Below are 21,561 nucleotides of genomic sequence, written 5' to 3'. Positions count from 1 at the left end.
AAAAAAAATCAACAAAACCAAAATCAAAAAAAGTGACCAGGGAAGGCATTTCTTAACAGTACAATATTAAAAGTGTTCTAGTTGTTCAGTATTTGAAAAGAGCTTGTGTTTCTCACTGGCATTTTTTTTTGAACTGTTCAAAGCAACCCAATGAATTCCTGTTGTCCCTGCACAGGTACACTTTTGGGTGGAAACACAAGGATATTACTAAATTAATAGGACGTTACAAGAACCCATCAGAAAAGTTTCCCCTGGAACTGGTTTACAAAATGAATGGGTAAATAAAAACCATAAAATTAGCAGTATGTGTCAACCTTTTCTATTATCCATAGAATTAGGAGCTTTTACAATAAGGCAGCCTCAGGCTTCTTGTTCCTTATGGCATGAATGACATGAAAACAAGAGCCTACCAAGAACCCATCATTACTGAAAACAGGGTATTTTTAGTGATACTGGCATGACTAAAATGTAACTGCTGATCAGTGCCAATTAGCTAGAATAATCCTGTTAGCATTAGCTCCACTGTTCATTTATAAATCTCTGCAAGGCTAATTGTATTTGAAGCTCTTTCTAACACTATCTCCTTTTGTATAGTGCAGAAAGCCTGGAAAACACTCATCAATTGAACAGCTGATTTAACAAACAATCCTTTTTTTAACCCTTTTGCAACCTCAATGCAAGTAATAGTTCTGCATATTAATTATACATTGACTAAGTTCACTATTATATTTCACAGTAAGCATCATTCTCTTGCCACAGCAAGAGCTGTAGCTCATCAGATACTAAGTAATACTGTTTTGTGTTGATGTATACCCTTCTAAGAAAAGTAATGAATAAAAAGGATCCTTTGTTATGGCTCCTTAAATCACAACACACATCCATCCATAAAAATGGAAGTTACATTTGCTTTTCACTCTTTGCTATTTAATATGTATCAGAAGACCATTTTGACAAGAAATACTTTGCTGACCTGCAAACAGCTGACAGTGTTGTTCAAAAACACTGGGTAGCCCTAGTCAGCTTTGGATGAACTTTTTGACTGAATCAAAATGGACAATAGAGAAAATGCACAGGAGGTTTCATTAAATAAATTTATTTGTTAAAATAATTTAACTCCAAATACAACTGCTGAGTTTGCATTGAGTTCTATGTACAATTCTTGTTTTATTCGAAACATCAAGGTTTAAACAACTGACATCGTTACAAAACAAACTGTTGCCCCTGTTGCCAGTTGTATTAGAGCTCAACAATTACCTGTGAAATACATTAATTCACCCCTGGGAAACTCCAAATCAACTCCTGATTTCAGAACCCACTGCAGTCTTACTTCAAACCCTGATCAAGAATTAACAGATGCACAACAATGCAGATAAAAGCCTCCTGCAGTTGTCAAACATTTGCTTTTGTTGCGGAGTTTCACAATTAAAGCCTAACCAGTGCTTTGACAGCTCACTGGTAAAAAAATAAAATAAAATAAAATAAACAAACAAACATGCACAAAACCCCCCGACCAAATGGCTGACATCTTTAGGCAACATTCTATACAGGAAAGCAAATACCAGTAGTTTTCCCACAGAAAAGTAATGGCAACTGTAGCACTGGGGTTAGGGAGAGGCGAGAACCAGAATAGAAAATGTCACCAAAATTTTCTTGATGCTCTGAAAGGGCGGGCAGGGGGATGGACATGGCAGGGGTGAAAAAACAAAGAAACAAAACTGTAAAAAAGAAACAATGCAATTGTGTTTAATTGTCTTGATTTGATTCTGGTTTGCTTGACTCGGTTTTGTGTGCATTTTTAAGGGAAGGAGGAAACAGTTGCTCTCACTATCATCGCTTAAAAGAATAAAAGTTGCAACTTTAAAAAAAAAAACAAAACCTAAACTGGAGAGAAATGCTGTCGTTGTAGAAAAGTACAAAGCTCTACAAGAACAGCCAAAGGAAAAGTGGGTCTTTGGAACAAATAATAATATTTTAAGGCATGTCATAAGAAAGTTTCAAACACTAGAACTGGTATTCCTGCCAAGGTACAAATGAAACAGTGACCCAAGACCATCAGCTCCCGCAGGGTGGTCACGCACAGCTCCTGCGTGGCTCACTCACCTCCCTTCCTGCTACCCCTATATTTTGAAAAAAATCTCTGTTGAGTGCAACTGTCATTGATTCAAGCTCCACTACCTTCACATTAGTGGATATACAAATAGTGCATAACTACTTCCTCAGAACTATAAAATGAAACACTTATGCTTCCTCCCCCCCTGCCACCCTGTGTGGTAGCTTACATACAGCCTATGTTTCTGAAAATGTAAGAGTGTAATTAAGAAACAAGACTGGGAGATATTTTCTTTAATATTTTCTGTTAAAATTTTAATGTGCTATTTCTCCTGTATTAAGAGACCGTCTGCTTTACATTATGAACTTCCTGTTAGGCTATTCAGATTGTACACTTAATGCCATTTTTTGGGTTGATGAACAATCTGTGAGGTAAAATTTTATCATTGCTGTAAATAACATTGCAGAACATGCACTTCCAACTTGGTTTCAAATTTGGGTTTGGTTTCGGTAATCTTTTTTTTTTTTTTTTTTTTGGAGTACTTATGCAGTGGATCTCACACTGCCAAGCTGTTTTAGATAGGTTGCACTGCTTAACAAACCATTTCCCAGTGTAGATATCTTAAACACTGAAATACCACTAATTCAACATCTTGCATCTTGCTTAAGCATGGTGGCTGACACACAGGGTGGCCGGGGTGGGGGGAGGGGGGAAGAGAACATTCATACCATCTAGTTTAGGCATAAAAGTTTTGTGACTCAGAGGATCAAAGTTAAAAGCCTAAGTTTGCTATATAGTCAATGGAAAGAGGTAGGTGCCTCTAGGAGGGTGATTCAGAGCACCCAAAACAGGCATTCAGATGCCAGAAATAAACAGTGTGCCTATCTCCCTAAGAGAACAAAGTACAGTAACAAAAGCTCTGCAAGGTAGGTGGGAAACGGGCTACATTTACGTTCTAGTAAGGCTTAAATGTTTTGTGACACCTAATGCCCCTCAGTACACTGGCTGTGGCAAGGTCTTGAAGGATTAAGGGCAGAGATGGCCAGTTCTCTTCCATTAAAATGATTTCCTTTAGTTAGCATCCACTGAACTATATAATTCAAAACGTTATGGATGTTTATGAAGGAAAATCCGCAAGGTGTTTTGTACTCAAGTTTCCTTTGTGGCAGATGAGAGCGTTTTAGGAAGTTCTGCAGATGGAGGCAAAACTCTCTAACCTAACTCCAATTACAGCATTTCTAAGGGCCACGTACACACACACATACACACTCGACGCACACACACACACACACACACACACACACACACACCCCAGCACCCCCCTTTTCACTCATTTAAACACAAGGAACTACACTGTTACTGCACAAGATTGAAAAACTAATAAACGCATGGTGTTATTTAGACCACAGGCTCGGTGACTCTGTATTTTGATGGCAAATTTTACCTATAAAAGCTCCAGCTCACAACAATCTCTCCAGCATTTAAAGTCTAAACATTGTGATTGAAAACTCTTCTATACTTTGATTGTAAGACTTCGGAATAGGTATTTCTGTGCCATTAGTCATGCAAATGATAAATACTTCACTGCTATGAAACTAGCAAGTCAGAGCTCAAGCATCCTTTCAAAATAAAATATTTGCTCCCACCATTTAACACTCCAGTAATCGGGGCAACCTTTGACTAGTGTGTCAGGCAATTAAAGAGCCATTTCCACACTCACCTAAGGAATTACAACTGTAACTATTTCACCTCTGAACCAAATGATTTTACATGGTTATTCAATTTAGGATTTCAACATTAAAGCTATCAAATAGCAAACTTGATTTTCAAAGGTTAGTTAGGGATCACACCAGAGAATGTAGCCCTTAAAGGCAAGAAAAACTGTCATCTCTAACAAACTTAAAAATGCAGGATGTTCATACTGTCCCACGAGGTTTCTGCAGAAGGGAACATATGGATGCAACATGGCTTAATTTTCCTTACAAGATGGTACTAGTTAATCTATTAAAGTGTTCCTTGTTAGTAAGGCTCAGCAATTTTTTTTCATCACAGTTGCTTCCTCCTGGTTCAGTAAAGTGATACATAAAGATGCTTCCTGCTTTGTAAACAGAGGGTTTGTTTGGCTTCTTGCAGACCAAAACCTGAAGCGATCCTCCATTTTCTGAGCAGCAAAATGAAAAATTTAAAACATTCCAATGCCAGACCGTTTCTTCACCCGTCATTTGTTTTCAGGTCTCACCCCTCATTTCACACACTGATGCGAAGTTTTCTATTTCAAGATGTGGGATAAAGTGTAGAAATAATAGCATCGATTTTGAAAAAAATCCAAACAATATAGGTCTCTGGTAGCCTCTTCCTCTAACACTGTCAGAAGTTCTGGTGAAATCGACATATTTGACTCAACAAACTTGGCCGCAAGTGATAGCGCACATCCTGAAGCATGGTAAATAGACACTGAAAGACTTGGCTCCCCTTTCATGCTTTTGCTAATTGTGAATGGTCTTCAGAGACATTCTCTCCACTGCTTTTGTTTCCCATTTCCAGAAGTTTTCCAGCTTCTTCAAACACAGCTGCTGCTGCTCCGGGCTGACATCTCCACACACGTAGGCCCGACTGGAACGACCCTGTAGATCAGCTGGCTGTGCCGTAACGTTGCAGGTGCTCAAAGGGAAAAACGGGTGAGATGTGGTCATTTAACCCAATTATATTCAGAGTCAGTGATTGACTTTCAATGCTCAGCTCTGAGTTCATGTTGCTACTTCACGACAGATGTATTTCAAGTGACCCACAAACCAGGAAGTGAAGTAGACAGTTTTACCACCTTACAAAATTTCTGCAAATAAAAGTCCAGGTTAGGTCATTTTTAATGCTATTGTATATTACACGCAGAACAGCAGGGATCATCTTTGTCTGGCTGTGCTGCATAGTTCATCTGTCTAACAATTTCTGCAAAGAGCTCATCCACCATTGTTTTACTTTTAGCAGAGGTCTCCATGAAGGGGCAGCCCCATTCTTCAGCTAAGGCTCTGCCTTCACTCGATGAGACTTCTCTCTCGCTTTCCAGGTCCACTTTATTTCCAACCAGGATTACTGGCACCTTCTCATACCTACAGTTAAAAAAAAAAAAAACAAAAACAAAGACAACAGCAATAATGATATTTTTTTTTTTAAGCGGTGACATTCTAAATGTAAACATCTATTTGCAAACAGTACAGACCCAACATGAAAGAGACATCTGGATAATCTTCAAATTTTACACTGAAAAAGTGTTTTGCATATTTCAAATTCTAGCTATTTGTTGCATATCTCTTCTCTCTGAATTTTCTCCTTTCTCCTCTGAATTTTCTTTCCTACCAGGAAATATGCCAGGAACACTCCCACACTACAAAAAGTAGGAATATAACAACGTTTTCTATGTTGGCAATTTCATCAACATTACGTCCTCCTCCTTAACCAGGTACCATGTTGTATTTCCTGCTCGTGATAAGGATGCATAACTCTCCCTTTCAAAACTACATTTCTCTTTGGTTAGTATATACCAAACTCAGACTGCCAATAAAAGGAGAAAACAAAACAAGAAAAGGGCTAATAAATTTGTTTGAGATATCAGGAAATGTACTTCACTCTCAGTACTGGATACACACAAAAGTATTATTATATAAAAAAAGTGTATTAGTTGATACAGAATATATAAATCTCCCTTGCAGCATTCATATAGTTACAGCAGTTGAACAAGCTGAAAAGAAAAAAAAAAAGTTCCAGGCAATACTATCACAGTTCTGCTTCATAATCAACTTGGACAGCACAATATATCATATAAGCTATGAAGGAATTTATTACTTCCCACCTCCTTGTGAGGAGAACCTTGCCAAATTAAAAAAAAAATTTTTTTTTTCAATTTTCACATGCATAAACCCTTCTTCAGACATGGAATCAAGTAAGTGTTGAGTCACGTTTTAAATTTACATATTTACCATAGCAGAGAAGAAAACACTTGGCCTATTTCCAAAATACCCTTACAAGGGTTTTCTCATGAAAGCAAGAAGGACTGAGAGAAAAAAAAATAATGCTTTTAGCACTTAAGCTAAGTGAAGATCTTAGAGAGACAAGATGGTTCCCTCTTCATTTAAACCTGATTTTCTTCTGCATATTAGTTTAGTAGCACCGTTTTGAGCCAAATCACTTGAGTAAGACTGGAGCTGTGGACAGACAACAGTAAGAAGCCAACACCTGCAGCAGCTGAGAGTGTCACTGTCCTTAAGCCACCTAACACTGCTTTTTCCTCCCTCCCACCTGCCCTCCCTGCCTCCTAGGCAGGGTAGCAGAGTGGAGCTGGTGCCTGTGCCTCAGCTGGCTGATGGAAACATCCAGCAGCTTGGTCTGTGGTGAAACTCTGGGGCTGTCAGGACTCTGCACTGAAGCAGGGAGCCTGTGTGCTCCTGTCAGCTCCACTGCTGGAACAGGGGGCTCCCAGAGAGGATGAAAGCACACTCATCTCTTAAATCACCACAGCAAATCTACCAACACAACAGCATCAAAAAATGGCCCAGCTCTGTCATCAAGTGCTGCTCAAGTTCTAAACTTTATGTCTCTGCTAACAACGGGAATGTAATTCAATCCACAGTCCAGGGTTGAGGTCAGAAATTGTAAAGAATTCCCCTCACTTTCAACACTTATCCTATCCTTGTTTGCCATCTGAAGGGACACAATCCGTTTCTTACTCTGTGAATATACAGTACTTAGCACAATGATACCTCTGGAACTCCTGCAAGAGCTAAGCTGCCATTAATTAAGTACCCAGATACACACAAGCATCTCGAAATCTGTCCCCCACACATTTAAATATATAGTGTAGTCTTTAATTACATAAGATGGATGGCATTCAAAAGATAAGAGAGAAAGTCAATATTTTTTTAATCTTTATTGTTCAGGTGCATGTGTCCTGTTGTATTTGCTGTACAGCATTAAAAACCTTTCAATAAAAGTGGAATCAGGTACATCTTCACTGCATTTCTTGCTGTCTGTGGGCCCTAAGCATCCCCCCTCCCCAGCTCCTCCAGGTATTCTGCATCTTCTCAATTTTACCAGCGGGAAAAATTGAGAAACTCAAAGCAGCCACTTGAGAAGCATTCAGTGATGAAGTAGATGAGCCAGAACTAAAAAAACAGGATCACCTCTCTTTTTATTCTGCAAAATCACTCCAATTTGTTGAGAAATATGAGGAGAAAACCCCCAGCCTTTGTTGCAGATTTATAGCCAGTTCCACTAAAATATTCAAGTGCTTAAAAAAAGCTTAGGAACCCTATAAAAGCTGGGCAACTAAATAACTGAAGATCTGTTTACTATGAATACTCAATACCTGGAAAATAGATTGGTAGAAATAGTGAAGTTTTTCCCTGTATAACACACAGAAGAACTGATAAGATTATGGGATAGATACAAAATGTCTAATTTAATTTATTTGCACAGGACCATTCAGAACTATTAGGTGGAATAGATAGATGCACTTTTTCTGTACTGCTTTTTCCTGCTTTTGCCTCTTGCATTTCCCTGTTCACTACCTCCCTTCACTACTTAAAATGAGATGGGAATCCTACCATCAATAACCTCATTCAGTTTATAATCCAGATTTTTCTAATAACCACTTTACAACACTGAATTGTGTAAGAAAGTGTTTCTGAAAAACTCTCATTATGTCATCTTGTCAAATACTTACAAGGAAAAAATAAAGTTGCTCTTGCAAAATACATTCTTGTATTACCTAAATTTTGAGTAGGCACCTTTATGGAGAAAGTACTTTATACAGGTATATTCTGTGACTTTATACATATCAATTATATATAAAATACCTAAATATATATACTTATGCCTGTCTATAGTATATATAGGAACTGTCTATAATATATATACACATATATATACGTAATCACACAATTTGTCTTTCTAAAGAGAAAACTCAGTATCCATTATGTAGAATAAAGGAGGCAGGAATACAGCAAAAAATGTGAGAGCAGTCCACAGATACTGAGTAGAAGACTTGACTCCAGTATGGGCTTACGAGCTCCAGTTTGGTACCAGTCCTGCCAGACCAAATGTCTGTGCACTGTATCCTTCAAATCACAACACTATCATGGATTGACTGTGTTGGACAGTGCCATTACCTGAACTAAAAGCTCTTTACAGAAACTCTATGGTTCCACGTAGTAGTACCAGCTCCTCTTGTCTTTATTCAGACTTCCAAAGGGTCTCTACACTGTACTCCCCAGGTTTCAGGCTCTGGTAACACACCACGGAAGCCCTGCTTTTCAATTACATCAACTTCTACCACCTCTGAAGTTCGACCCTTTATCTCCCAACACTGACAGAATTTCCTGCTCACTTAGAATCCCAAATTTATTTCTGATGGGTGTGGGGGGGGATCCCTGGTTCAAGACTCTCCTTACTACAGCTGCTGGTCTTGCTGGAGGTGATTTCTGTCTGCCTGGAGGCCCCATTACTGAATCACAGAGCTTCAGACCACCACCACCACCACTGAGATGGTGTGCAACAGCACAGGCCCACAATGGGAAAGGGGGAGTTCTCAGATGTTGCAGAATTACATAATTCCAATGAAATCTGAAGGGGAAAAAACCATCTTTTCCCCACAGGCTTTTCACCATTCCAGAGATCCAGCAGGAAAATAGCTTCTTTGCAAAGGCAAAAAAGAGCTGCCTTGCACTGCCCAAGCATCAAGGCAGAGCCCTTCCATACAGCCACAAAAACCTAACCCAGAAATTCATAAATTCTTCCAGAAAAACCTAACCCAGGAATTCATAAATTCTTCCAGAAGCTTCAAGTAGGATCTAATCTACTCACAAATACTTCAGCAGGGCAAAAGAGGCTTTAACACCCCCCCTCCCCAATACCAGATCCCTGAAAAGCCAGGCTGCTGCTGCCATGAAAGGCCCTGTGAGGGCTCATCCCTCTGTGGAGCTGGGCTGGAGACACCTCACCTTTCAGTGCCTCCCATCTCCCCCTGCCTCTCCATGGGGCACTGGAGAAGTGGCACAGTTCTGCTCCCTCCTTGTTTCCAGAGCAGTAAAATCCAACTTTTTCCATGTCTGCTGAAAAACTTTGAGCAGCACCAATCATTCCTAATAATAAGTGTGAGGGCAACGTGAAAATGAGAAATGCTGCCAGTTTTCTCTGTATCCATGAAGCACAGTGTGTATTCTAGGGCAAGCATCATAGCAGACCCTGTAAGAAATAGACTCAAAAGCAGGGGAAGGCTTGACTTTTCAAGACCTTTTTGGAAAGAAATCTTTGCAAGACCAATTACACGTTTTTGCAGAGCGTGATTAAAGAATGAGATACTTCAGCTTGTTTAAATGATCTCACTATCTTAAGTTTTAATATTAAGATACTGAGCAGTGGCAACTCCTGAAGAGATAACACAAGTGCAGTCCTTTATAGCCCCATGAAAGCCACCAGTGCAGAGCCAAATACCATCATATTCAGCATTACACTACTCGCAAGATTCAGTTGTTGCTCCATAAAAGACAACCAGAATGTATTTCCACATCCCAGATGCACTAACTATTCAGTGCTAAAAACCACCCTGTTATCCATCTTTAATGAGCTTCTGGGACCATCAGGCCACAGTAAATCCCTCAGTTTTCCTGCGGATGGACACCATAGCCATGGGGAATCAATAAATGCAAAGATTTTAAATGTTTTATGTGGCCCAGCTACACACACACCACTGACCACACGGCCTTCCATGCCACACCATGATAAACAATTTCCACATTTACCTCAACAGCACATGCATCATCCACATTTCTCTTTAGATTAATATGTATAATTAGAATAACAGCTTAAAACATTTAGAAAGCCTCAAGATGAGTGGTATGTAAATACTTCCAGAGATTTTTAACTCCCATTTTTTCTACCACCAATCTTATTCAGAAAGAGAAAAATATGGACAGAGCCTGACATCACATCTGGACCTCTTTTACAAGGTACTTTTCAGATTTCTTGTTAGAGCTGTTATTGGATAAAGATGCAAACAAAGATGACATGAAAATATAAGAAAAGTAGAGTAAAAAAGGCAAGAATTAAAAAAATTATGTTCCCCAAGGAGAATAAACCAATCTGATTCCCTTAAACTGTGCTACAGATTGCCCAGTACTCCTAAACTGGGGGTAAGAAGGGAAAACAAACTGGAACAGTAAAGGAGAAGACATCAAAAAGGTCAAATGTGTTCCTGCTTTCTAATTTCACATTGGAAATGTTATATCTTTTCTAGACCTTTGCCTGAGCTCCATATCAGAGCCAAATTTGTTCAATCAAAATACAGAAATTTTCTGTGTACAAAAATAACTCAAGAGGAAAAGTCACATGTATTCTTGAAGATTATTTCTTCTAACTAGCTTAAGGCCTGTTGAAATTTATGGAAAGATGTATGATTTCCAGCTGTACATGTTAAATACAAGGACCACTGAAATGTGAAGGTATCTGTCCATGGTAAATATTCCTAATCATCAAAAGTAGTCTCCAGTACTAAACCACATTTGCTATCTTGTAAAGGCAGGGTATCTCCCCCTCTTTCTTTTTTTTTTTTTTTTTTTACTTATTTCTGGCATTTTTAGAAAGTATTTCAAAAAAGAAAAGTAATTCAAGGGATAAAGATATTACGGACAATGATGACACAAGTAAGATTGGAAGGTCAGTAAAAAGAATTGTTCTTTGTTTTAGACTTACAAAAAAATTGTGGTAAGAATTCTGTCAAAATACAAAGTAAAGAATTCAGGGCAATATGAAATAAAGTATAAAAAAACCCAGCTAAATCTGTTACTTTGTTAACAAATTCATACTTATGTGTTTAACTAAACATTATTTTGTAATGTAATTTGCTAGCTCTTATTACCTGCAGAACAATCTGTCACAACTTGAACTAGAAATTTCCTCATCTAGAGAAAGAACATATTCCAAATATAAATATTGCAACCTCTTCTTAGCCCTTTCACACAATTTCTTGTATGTTTAATGCAGAATACTCAGTAGTTAAAAAACTTAGATCAGCTTCAGAGGATAAGAAAAGAGAGCCTTCCTTAGTCTGATTCTGAGCCTCTCAAACACAAGGAGGAGAGGAAGGAAGACAACAGAATTGTCAAGGGAAAACCAAATAATTGTAACTGCAAATAATTGTAGAAGCTTCTAATACTTCAACCGAAAGAGCAGGAAAAATACATATACACTTCTAAAGCAATTAATATTATAAGGTCTAATAAGGTCTAATATAATATAGGTCTAATATAATATAGGTCTAATATAATAAGGTCTAATAAGGTCTAATAATTTCTCAAGACCTAATAAGAAGGTCTTGAGAAATGTAGACAGAAAGGACATTTCAATTTTTCCAAACCCTGATTCCTTCTAGTTTGGTAGCTTTAAAAATTTTGACAGTGTGAGTTATATCAACAGCAGGGGCTCAGTCTGCAGAGCTGGATCTTTTTCCATGGAGCCCTGCAAATACACCAATGAAGCTGTGCTTATAAATGCATAGAACATCTCAGGAGACAGAGAGCAAAATCTAAAAATAAGCAGGTTTCTGCAAAGTTTGAACACTTTGCTCTTTAATGGAATTTATTACAGCTTCTCAGGTAAATCCATACAGAAGAGCTGTAAAAACCTCACCATACTGATGCAAACAGGTCATTCCAGGTTACCAATTAATTGCATTTAATATTCAGTTCAGTAAGCTATATTGTGTAAAGACTTAATTGCTTAACCAACAACTCCCAACTTTAAAAAAAAAACAAAAAAAAAAAACCTAAAATAATTTTTATAAAAGAGTAGATGTTAAAGAGCTTATTGGAAGTCCCACTGCAATTAGGTGGCTGAGTCATGAATTACTGTGCTATAAAGAACAGTGTATGGCCTAATTGCAGGACTGGAGATCTAACATTTTATTCCAGACTTTGACAAGAACTCCTTATATAGCCTTTGGGAAACAAACTCTTCAGAGGGATAGACTGAGGTATACAAAGTAAGGATAATTATACTTACTCATCAGACAGCAAATTAAATAATAACTGTAAAGCAACCTGAAGAATAATATTAGAATAATAAATAACCACCACACCATATCACTTCTGAAGAGGCTTCAGAAACGATCTTTGTTCCAGTACATGAAACCTTCTGGAAACAATCACCTCGACTAAAATGAAATATTTTAAAGGAAAACAACCAGTTCTGTAGTTGTTACAGTTGGCTTACACTTTCCAGTGTAATTTCAAGGTCTAGGAAAAGACTCATCCGATGCCAGTTCTGCTGAAATTGTTTGGCAGGCTCACCCGTGTTACAGTGCTTGTGAGTAATTAGAGGAAATAGTTCTCTTCCAAGCAAAAGCCCAAAGAACAACAAAACTCAATGTAACAAAGCACTATATGTATTTGCTTCCCAAATATTACTATAAGTACTTTTCAACCAAGTCACTTGAACAACTTCTTTCTTGGCAGCTTAGAGCTGAGAACTTCTAAGGGGCAAGAAGAGTGGATGCTGTTATCCACTCCACATCCTCAAAGGCCAACCAGGAAACCTACATTGCTTTGCTGCAGCAGAAGCAACAGCTTAACATATAATTTCTGTGTGAAAGACACTAAAAAAACTTGCCAGGTTGTTCCCAATCACTACAGAGAGAAATCTATCTGCTTAGCAGCATGTTTGGTGCAAGTGAACAAAAAAATTATTTTAGTCTTTGAGTTCCCCCTCTATGCCAATCAAAGTTCTTGTCTTATACAAATGAGCATCAACATCATGTTGCTGGAAGTCCTGGCTACATTTAGCAATTTAAATACACTGGAATATTCAAATAAGAATCTTCTGTTCATTTGTACAACTTAAGAAGCAATAACAACAAGTTTCAATTTTATTTAAAATGCAAGACAAGTGTCTTTACTTGACTTTTTCCATTGTGACTAATTCTCTTGTTTCTAAAAGCAACAGGAAAAAACAGAATGCACTACAAATCTTAAATCCTCACAGATACACAGAATTCATTTAGTTGCTGTCTTTACTCAGCTCACACTGAAGGAAGTCATAGCTGTCCAGAAACCTATGAAACAATGAAGAGGCACAGTGTGGTTGGCTGCTTAAAAATATTCTTGCTCAAAGTTGCCAGCCACTAAAGCTGAGCATCTGTTTAGTTGGTTTTGGTTTGGTTTTTTTGTTTGTTTGGTTTTTTAATTGCTTCTACTAGCTTCAGGAATGACTTGAAAATTAGGCCTTATATTTAAGTATTTAAGATCTGGGTTTATAATTGCAAATTATTATTAACAAGCATATTGGTTTTCTGACCTTAAATAATTCTAAGCCATATGCCATGCTAATATATTGAAGTTTATTCCAATAGAACAAGCATGACTGGATATATCAACGTTTTCAGTACCTACCTAAATGTGCAACATATGGAAGGTTCTAAAAGTAAAGAGATTACTATCTTTTACTTGTATTTCAAAGTCTTAAAATATTACAATCCTTTATAATGAAAGCTTTTGCAGACATAGCCACTTCTAATTAAACTTTATGCTCTGACACCATGCAGAAAACACATCATTAAGCACCATGCAAGAGGAGTGCTGACACATGATTTCAGACATGTGGATTCATTTCCATGCCCTGCTACTGATGTCTTGTGCCATTTCTAGCAAGTCCCTTGAACTCTGTACCTCTGTTCTCCATCTGAAGAAAGCAACACTCATCTCATTTAACCTCTGAATGTCTATGGCATGTAAACACTTCTGAGGTTCTCCATCCTTAGTGATGGAGGCAACCTGAACATCTTGAAGGATGCCTTAGCAGTTTTGCTCACTCTTCAGCAAAACCACCCTGCACTCCAGCTATCCTCAGCAGTGGGCTATGTAACACCACAAATCTTCAGGTTTTCTTCACAAGTATTGAGAACAGATATGTTTGGGCAGATTCTGTACCAACTTCAAGCTTGCCAGCAGAAAGAGTAAAGCTATTGGATTAGGAATGCCTCAGACCAGGAGCAAGAACACCAGCATGGTGAAAAAGCCAAGGTTGTTACCTCACTTCAACTCCACCAACTTCAGCAGAAACTGCAAGGGCTCACAATATCTCAAAACACAGGCTGACACTGAGGGATTTCTCCTCCTCCTTTCTTCTCCACACAAAACTTCTACAAGGTCAAAAAGCCTGCCCCTTCTGATGATGTGGGACTGAACAGGTCCCTTTGCAGAGGCAATGAAAACTGCAGATACCTATTAAAAGCAACACAAGGCTCTTGCACATCATACAGCAAATCTGCAGACCTTAGTTGTTTTGTATTTTTAATTCATTACATTGCTGTGTTCAAAGAACTTAACAGTGAGCCTAACTTGCATTACCATTTATCTATCAGAACATGCTTTGTCACAAGGAATTTCTCTCAAAAGCTAACTCCTGACACACAAACCTTTAGAAGAATTACCATAATGTTTTAAAATATGCTGTAAACCCAGTGCACAAGGAAGCATTAACAAAGGTGGGGGAGGAGAAGTGTGACCAAACAGATCTGTACCAACTCAGAGGTAGTTTATGCCTGTAGCTGGATTAAAGCAAAATTTTTGAAACAAATGCACTGCTAATGTTCTATGTGGAAAAGTGGAAGCAGCATCTATAAAACAGTCTGGCAAGCAACTTCTGAGGACAACATGGACCTAGAGTCTTAAAGGTGCAGTCAGTACTGATATTTAAAGCTCTAGTCTTTCCTTCTGTCTACAGCTCTTCCCCTTGCCATGGAATCATAGAATCATAGAATTGGCTGGGTTGGAAGGGACCTCAGAGATCGTCAAGTCCAACCCTTGATCCACTACCGCTGTAGTTACCAGACCATGGCACTGAGTGCCACATCCACTCTCTTTTTAAATATCTCCAGGGATGGAGAATCCACCACTTCCCTGGGCAGCCCATTCCAATGTCTGATCACCCTCTCAGTAAAGAAATTCTTTCTAATGTCCAACCTAAACCTCCCCCGGCACAACTTGAGACCGTGCCCTCTTGTCTTGCTGAGAGTTGCCTGGGAAAAGAGACCAACCCCCCCCTGGCTACCCCCTCCTTTCAGGGAGTTGTAGAGAGTGATGAGGTCTCCCCTGAGCCTCCTCTTCTCCAGCCTAAACACCCCCAGCTCCCTCAGCCCTTCCTCACAGGACTTGTGCTGGATCCCTTCACAGCCTCCTTGCTCTTCTCTGGACCTGCTCCAGCACCTCAATCTCCTTCCTGAACTGAGGGGCCCAGAACTGGACACAGGACTCGAGGTGTGGCCTCACCAGGGCTGAGTACAGGGGCAGAGTCCCTTCCCTGGGCCTTGCTGGCCACACTGTTCCTGATACAGGCCATTCTCCAGTCCAGAATTAGGTTTGAACACATGCCACATTTTTTCCAAAACGAAAGCACTGAAAGGGTCTCTTTGCCACCAACAATTCAGACATAATTTAATCATTATTTAGATGTCAAATTCGTTCCAGACTTTGAGCCACAGAACCACTGGGCTGGAAGGGACCTCAGGAGGTCTCTAGTTCACCCCCCTGCCCAGAGCAAGGTCAGTCAGAAGGTGTCAATCAGTTCATTGAGGGCCACATACAGTTCAGTCTTGAAAAGCTCCAAGGACTGACCTTCCACAACCTTTTTGGGAACTTCTCCCAGCATTCAATTTAGTTTAATTTTGCCACAGAATTAAAAACTTACTGGCAGGTAATGGAGAAAGACAAGACAGGCAACTGAGTTGTATAAGGCTTGTTTCCATAGAAAACAGGGAAAGAAAAAATTTTAAAGCTATAAAAATATTTATAGCTATTAATTTACGTAGAGGAACTTAGAATCTTGCTTACAGGACTCAAGATAGACATATATCCCAGCATTATGAAAGCCAAGTGAATTAGCCAGATTTTACAGAATTAACTAGAGCCCGAGCATAAGTTAATGACAACTTCAATCTCTTTATCCTTGTTTTTTTAAGCTACAGAAAGTGGAAGCTCTTTGTAGATACACAATGTAAAAACTTTGCCTAGTCAAATGCATATGCATTTTAAAAGGGCCAGAAGACTACAGTCCTGTAAGGTATTATTTCACTCTTCAAAGTGAACACACTCTTATATGCCTTTAACTAATTTATAATCACCGATAAAAATCCCACTGCAAAACTTATTTAACCTATTCTAATAGGATTTTCTCTATCTCATTAAAATTACACTTTTACAGTCTTCAAGAACAGGCCTAACAATTAATTCAAAACCTTCTTAGCAGCATCACCTGCTTCAAAAGGCTTAAAGTTCAGGAATGATCATGTTGTGCCATCCAGTTAGAACCACACAAAAAGCAACAGCTTCTGCTCAGTGTTGAGATTTTGAGCCTTCTTCCTCCCAAGAAGTCAGAACTGCTGACTTTCAGCACTACCCAGATTTAGCCTCTGAAAACATATGCAAGCTTGGAGCACAAAATTTACCTGTGCCAGTTTGATGACCAGGGTCTGCTCTGCAGAACCAAGCATTATGTATGGCTATGAACTGCATTTTCATAGTGGCTTTTATTTAGTTATTAAAGAATTTGACCTTCTGCAATAAGCCTAGCTTCAGGTCACTCAAAACTGAAGAAAAAGTAAAATAAATATAAGGGGATTAAGAAGCAAACAATTTGGTGCAAATTTCTGCTCTCTGATCAATGCCCATGTAGAAGCAAAGGCAGAGAGATCCTGGGGTTTATCCTGTATTGCTTAGCCTGAAGAGAATTTGTGTGTCTAGTTTGAAGCAGAGATTTCTTTGTTGCCCTAGTAACCAAAGAAGAATACAGCATAATGTCCTTCAAGCTAATGAAAATATCCTACAATGCTTATAAGAAAACGTAAAAAAAAAAAGCTTTGTTGAGATGGTTTTTCTTCACAATGGGTAATGGGCATTTTTCAGAAGATAAACTATTTTACAGAAACTCTAAGACAGTGACCGTGCTGGTACAGTGACTCAGTTCAGGAGAAAACAGTGCAAGTTTTACAATTTTCTTTTACTTCAGAAGTAGGATTAGAACTTCTTTAGAACTTCTGACTGTAGTCAAGCCCTTTTTTACCAAAATAACATTTGTCACCAATGAAGGAAAAAACCAGATGTGAACCTGAAAGCCATGACTAGCTTCATTAGCAGATGCTCTAAAGGCCTCTTCCCTCCTGCTGAGTTTCTACCAGAACATTTGACTCCCAACTCAGCAGAGAAAAATATTCTGCCATGACTTCAGAAACTTGGTGGCCCTCATCTTACACAATAATTTATCTAAGTACCATAAGCATGATATAAATAATGTGAATATTTGAATGAAGAGGGCAACAAGAAGGCTTTATTCTCCTGTTGTCAAAAGTGACCTCCATCTTCAACAACTTAACTTTGTAACTCAACTATTTTGTAGGCTGGTTGAGCAAAGCTGTTTCCATATCTAAACATGAATATACAAAAATAAGAGCTTCCAAAGTCATACATGGTTTCCCTATTTGTTTTTGTTTGCTTTGGTTTTAAATAAGATTTGATTAATCTTCAAGTTTAAAATAATCCAACATACTACCTGTATTCAAAGAATTTAAAGTATGATTTACTGACAAAATCTCTTCTATACTGAGCATACACTTCAGAAATAACTTTCTGAGGAATATTTTTCATTCTTCCTGCAATAAGATGGGTACAAACTATAGGAAAAACCCCAAACCTACTTCATACTAAATCAGTGTGTCCCAAATTTATTGGAAGAGTTGAAAATTAATTTTTCCCATTCTAGTATCCAGAACTTTCCTAGTAAGAACTTGCTTATAAAATGTCATCCAATATAGGATATCTGGTACATAAATCAGCAAAATCTAAACATTTTATTCTGCTTTACATGTCTATATGCATATCTGAAATACAGTATTTGAGTAACTAATAAAATGAAGCCAGCTAGAATGAGGAGCTCAGACACACTCATTGTCTCAGATGATGAGCTATTTATATGTTAACTACTGTATAAATGTTAATTTCTTTGGGTCTACTTTAGGTTAAAAAAAGCTCCTTTTTCCCAGATGGGTTTTACTAACCTGTCTGACAGCCATTTTATTGCCTGTGAAGACACTTTGGGGCTTTCAATCACCTTGAAGCCCTTTTTACCTTCTACATATTAACCCCATCAGCTACCCAGCCACTCCTGAACCAGCAAGGTTCCCCTCCAGGCCTCCATCCCCCTGCACCTGCATCTCCAGGCACATGGCTCCTTTTGGCAGTGCCAAAGCTCTGCCAGCAGCAGAGGGGATGCTCCAGGGTCAGAGCCCAAGGCTTCTGGCTGTCAGCATCCTTAGGGAAGCAGGGAACCTCTGTGCTGGTGGCCTGTGTCACCCAAAGAGATTGCTCCTCAGCTTAATTGAGGAAAAGGATGGGTGTTGCTAGCTGGTTGAAAAAAAACATCTGCAAGACAGAGGGAGAGAGCAAAAGAATGAAAATCTTCACCATAAGAGACTATGTCTCTTACTGATGATTTTTTTTTTTTTTTTTTTTTTTTTTTTTTTTTTTTTTTTTTTTTTTTTTTTTGCAGAAGGAAAAAAAACCCAAAAACCAAACAAGCCAAGCCGACCTAAATAATTTATTTAAAATGTTGCAAATTCCCACAAGGACTCCAATTTTAATGTTGCTTAAATTAGGAAACAATGTGGCTTTATGTTGGTTTAACCAGGTTTGTTCAGAAAGTAGCCTAGTGACAAAATTTTCATCTGTGAACAAAGACTATTTTAAACTATTTTAAATAGAAGATGACTGCAAAACCTGATGAAAGGTGTTTTGGGTTTTTTTTGTGTTTTGGTTTTTTTGTTTTTTTTTTTTGTCCTGGCTTCTGATGCCACAGGGAAGCCTGAAAAAAACCCTCTGCACATATACTTGTGTACATTTGTCTCTCCTTCTGAGTAAACTTATTTTTAAAGTGGCAGCATTTAAGTAGCTAACAGTTTGTGAAAGATGCTAAGCTGCAATGTAGTTTGGCTTATTCTGAGAAACAAGATATCATGCCAGAATTTAAATGTCTGTTTGTCACATTCTAGGCACAGAGAGGATGAAAAATTAGATACTTAATCCTCAAAAGCAAAAGTAATAATGTTAAGAAAATACTTGAGAAAGTTGGATTTATTTTAAGAAAGAACCTATATTTAAAGGTACCGTATGCCTTAGTGTCCATTATGCCTTTTTTGTTGAATCACTAATTGGTAACTAGAATTTCCTGAAAATAATCCACTAATTAGTTTTTCCACATTAAGTTGTCCTATGCAGCAAGGCCATTTCAGTTAATATGAAGGTGTGTGCGGGGGTGTGAAGCCCAGACTGTTCCCAGTCCTTTTAATCTAACCACATTTCTTGCTGACAGACAGTAAGACTTTCAAAGGAAGGTGTTTTGATCATCTCTGGGAGAAGAATGCAGACTTCAATTACCACTCCAATTATCCCAGCTAGGAAGGCAATACAATTGCTTAATTTTAGAGTAATAAGGGACTTTCAAGGTGTGCCTTCTCAGCTTTCATCCAAGACTCAGCTTTCCATTGTCCCTCTCTGGCAGATGAAGCTACCATGAAGGCAGTCACTATTTCTGACTAGGAACCATCTGGAGGAGAGCTCAACATACGCTAAGTTCAGGGATTTCACACCTTTAGGTGATTTATTTTCTTTCTTTAATATGCTCATCTCAGTTATAGAAAGGATTGTCTTTGGTATATTTTAGCCAAATACAGTTTACTAGGTTTAGAACAAAATAAATTAAAAAAAAGCAATAACCTGCAATAAACAGCAAATCATATTGAATGAACAAGAATCTATGGAAAGAATAAACTATATATGTATTTTTTTTTATTATTATTTTTTTTTTAAAAAAAAAAAACTATTTTATTTCTTACGTTGAGTCTACAAAGTGCAATGCTTCCCAGAGGTAAATCTTTGTAACCATGGCTGTTTTCTCAGCCTTTCCATATCCAGCCTAGGGAAACACTACTAAGCATTCCAATATGTGGTGCCAATGTCACCTGGCTTCCCTCTTCCTTATGTTCCAGAGCAAACTGGACCTTTTAAGTTCAAGTATCCTGACCCCAGCTTTCTGTATATTTTATTTTCCTTTTCTAACCACAGTTACAATGTGAACTGTCGTAGATAAAAATTGAATTGCGTAGATTTGTTTAATCAAAGAGTTATAAATGTAGCAGGAGTAGCAGCCAGGAGAAACTGCAACTGCCTTTCCATCCTCAGATCAGACTACCATGATGCTTATCTAGGGCTTCTAGTGATACCATTTTTAGACAGATAATGGTATTTTGAATATGTTGGCTATAGTTTAGTAGAATAACTGAGGGTTCATATTGTCTGCAAGTGTCAGTCACTTCCTTCCCTCAAGAAAGGGCTTTTAATTAAACATTCACATTATGTGTCCCATTTATAAACCATTATAGTTGAATTCTCAGCAATTGCAAACATAACCAATAATGTAAATCAAAAAGATGGAAAGAACAGCAGCTCCCCTCCATCAGGAGGCTGTTCAAGGACTGAATATGCTCACCATGGTTCCTGAAAACCACTCTCACACAGAAGCAGAGCAAGCCCAGCAATCCTCCAATCCTCCCAGAAATCCAGCGCAGAACCTGAGGCTCAGGGTCTGGTTGCACCAGGGCTGTTTCTACAGTAATGCCAAACCCTTACATAAAAACTGGTACTTGGAGTGGCAACAGGAACAGCATTCCTTGCCTACAGTTGCTGACAGACTCATCATCTGACTTTGGTTGCTATGAATCTGGTTACAGAGAGCCCTAGAAATAAAAGGGTTACGAGAGGTTTGACTAAAAATTGCTGTCACAAATTCACATAGATGTGAACAGGCTCCTCAGAAATTTGCAGCAGCTACATAATAAGGCAGTCATACTCCAGTAAGCAACAGAGGCTATAAAATCCCAGATGGAACAACTACAATGTATATAGTGCCAGACTAGAGGAAAGACCATTAGTTATCCAGTCACATAGCCCAGGCAAAAATATCATGTGATCCATAAAGTTATCTTTAAAAGCAGCAGAGGGTTCTTCAAACCTAATCCCATCAAAACATAACCACTCATTCACCACATCAACAGGCAGCTTAGCTTCTCCCTGATCTGATTCTAATTTGGGAATATTTGGATTAAGTAAAATTAAAGAATGTGCCATCATACCTAAATTTTATAGAACACTGAGGATCAAAGAGCAGAAAGCTATCTGTTCTCAGACTAGCCTAAAACAATTACTGAAGGTGTTATGATGATATCCTGCTGAGCACCTGCTTTTCATGTTATGTGAGGCTGCATATCCAAACTAGGGGAAACACAGAAGTGAGGCCTATCCAGACTAATTAGTCAGGTTTCCTCATGTTTGATATTTAACATTAAAACCCTGCGGAGTCTCAGCAGACTATCCTGACATCAGCTGTTTCTCCATTTTCTTCCTAGGAAAGAGTCTGTCAAC

General features: G+C 38.4%; 1 protein-coding gene across 1 annotated transcript in view; it reads right to left on the bottom strand.

The window, feature by feature from the left end:
• Nucleotides 1-1,077: 1,077 nt before the first annotated feature.
• Nucleotides 1,078-21,561, bottom strand: part of RAP2A (RAP2A, member of RAS oncogene family) — a 32,946-nt gene continuing 12,462 nt past the window's right edge. Inside the window, exon 2 of the mRNA XM_071742220.1 lies at nt 1,078-5,157. Coding sequence (XP_071598321.1) covers nt 4,920-5,157 — 238 coding nt within the window. The 3' untranslated portion in view covers nt 1,078-4,919. The remainder of the gene's footprint in view (nt 5,158-21,561) is intronic.

This window comes from Heliangelus exortis, chromosome 1 (assembly GCF_036169615.1).
Source record: "Heliangelus exortis chromosome 1, bHelExo1.hap1, whole genome shotgun sequence".
Classification (NCBI taxonomy): domain Eukaryota; kingdom Metazoa; phylum Chordata; class Aves; order Apodiformes; family Trochilidae; genus Heliangelus; species Heliangelus exortis.
Note: the sequence above shows the minus strand (reverse complement) of the source record. Positions and strands in the feature narration are given on the sequence as shown.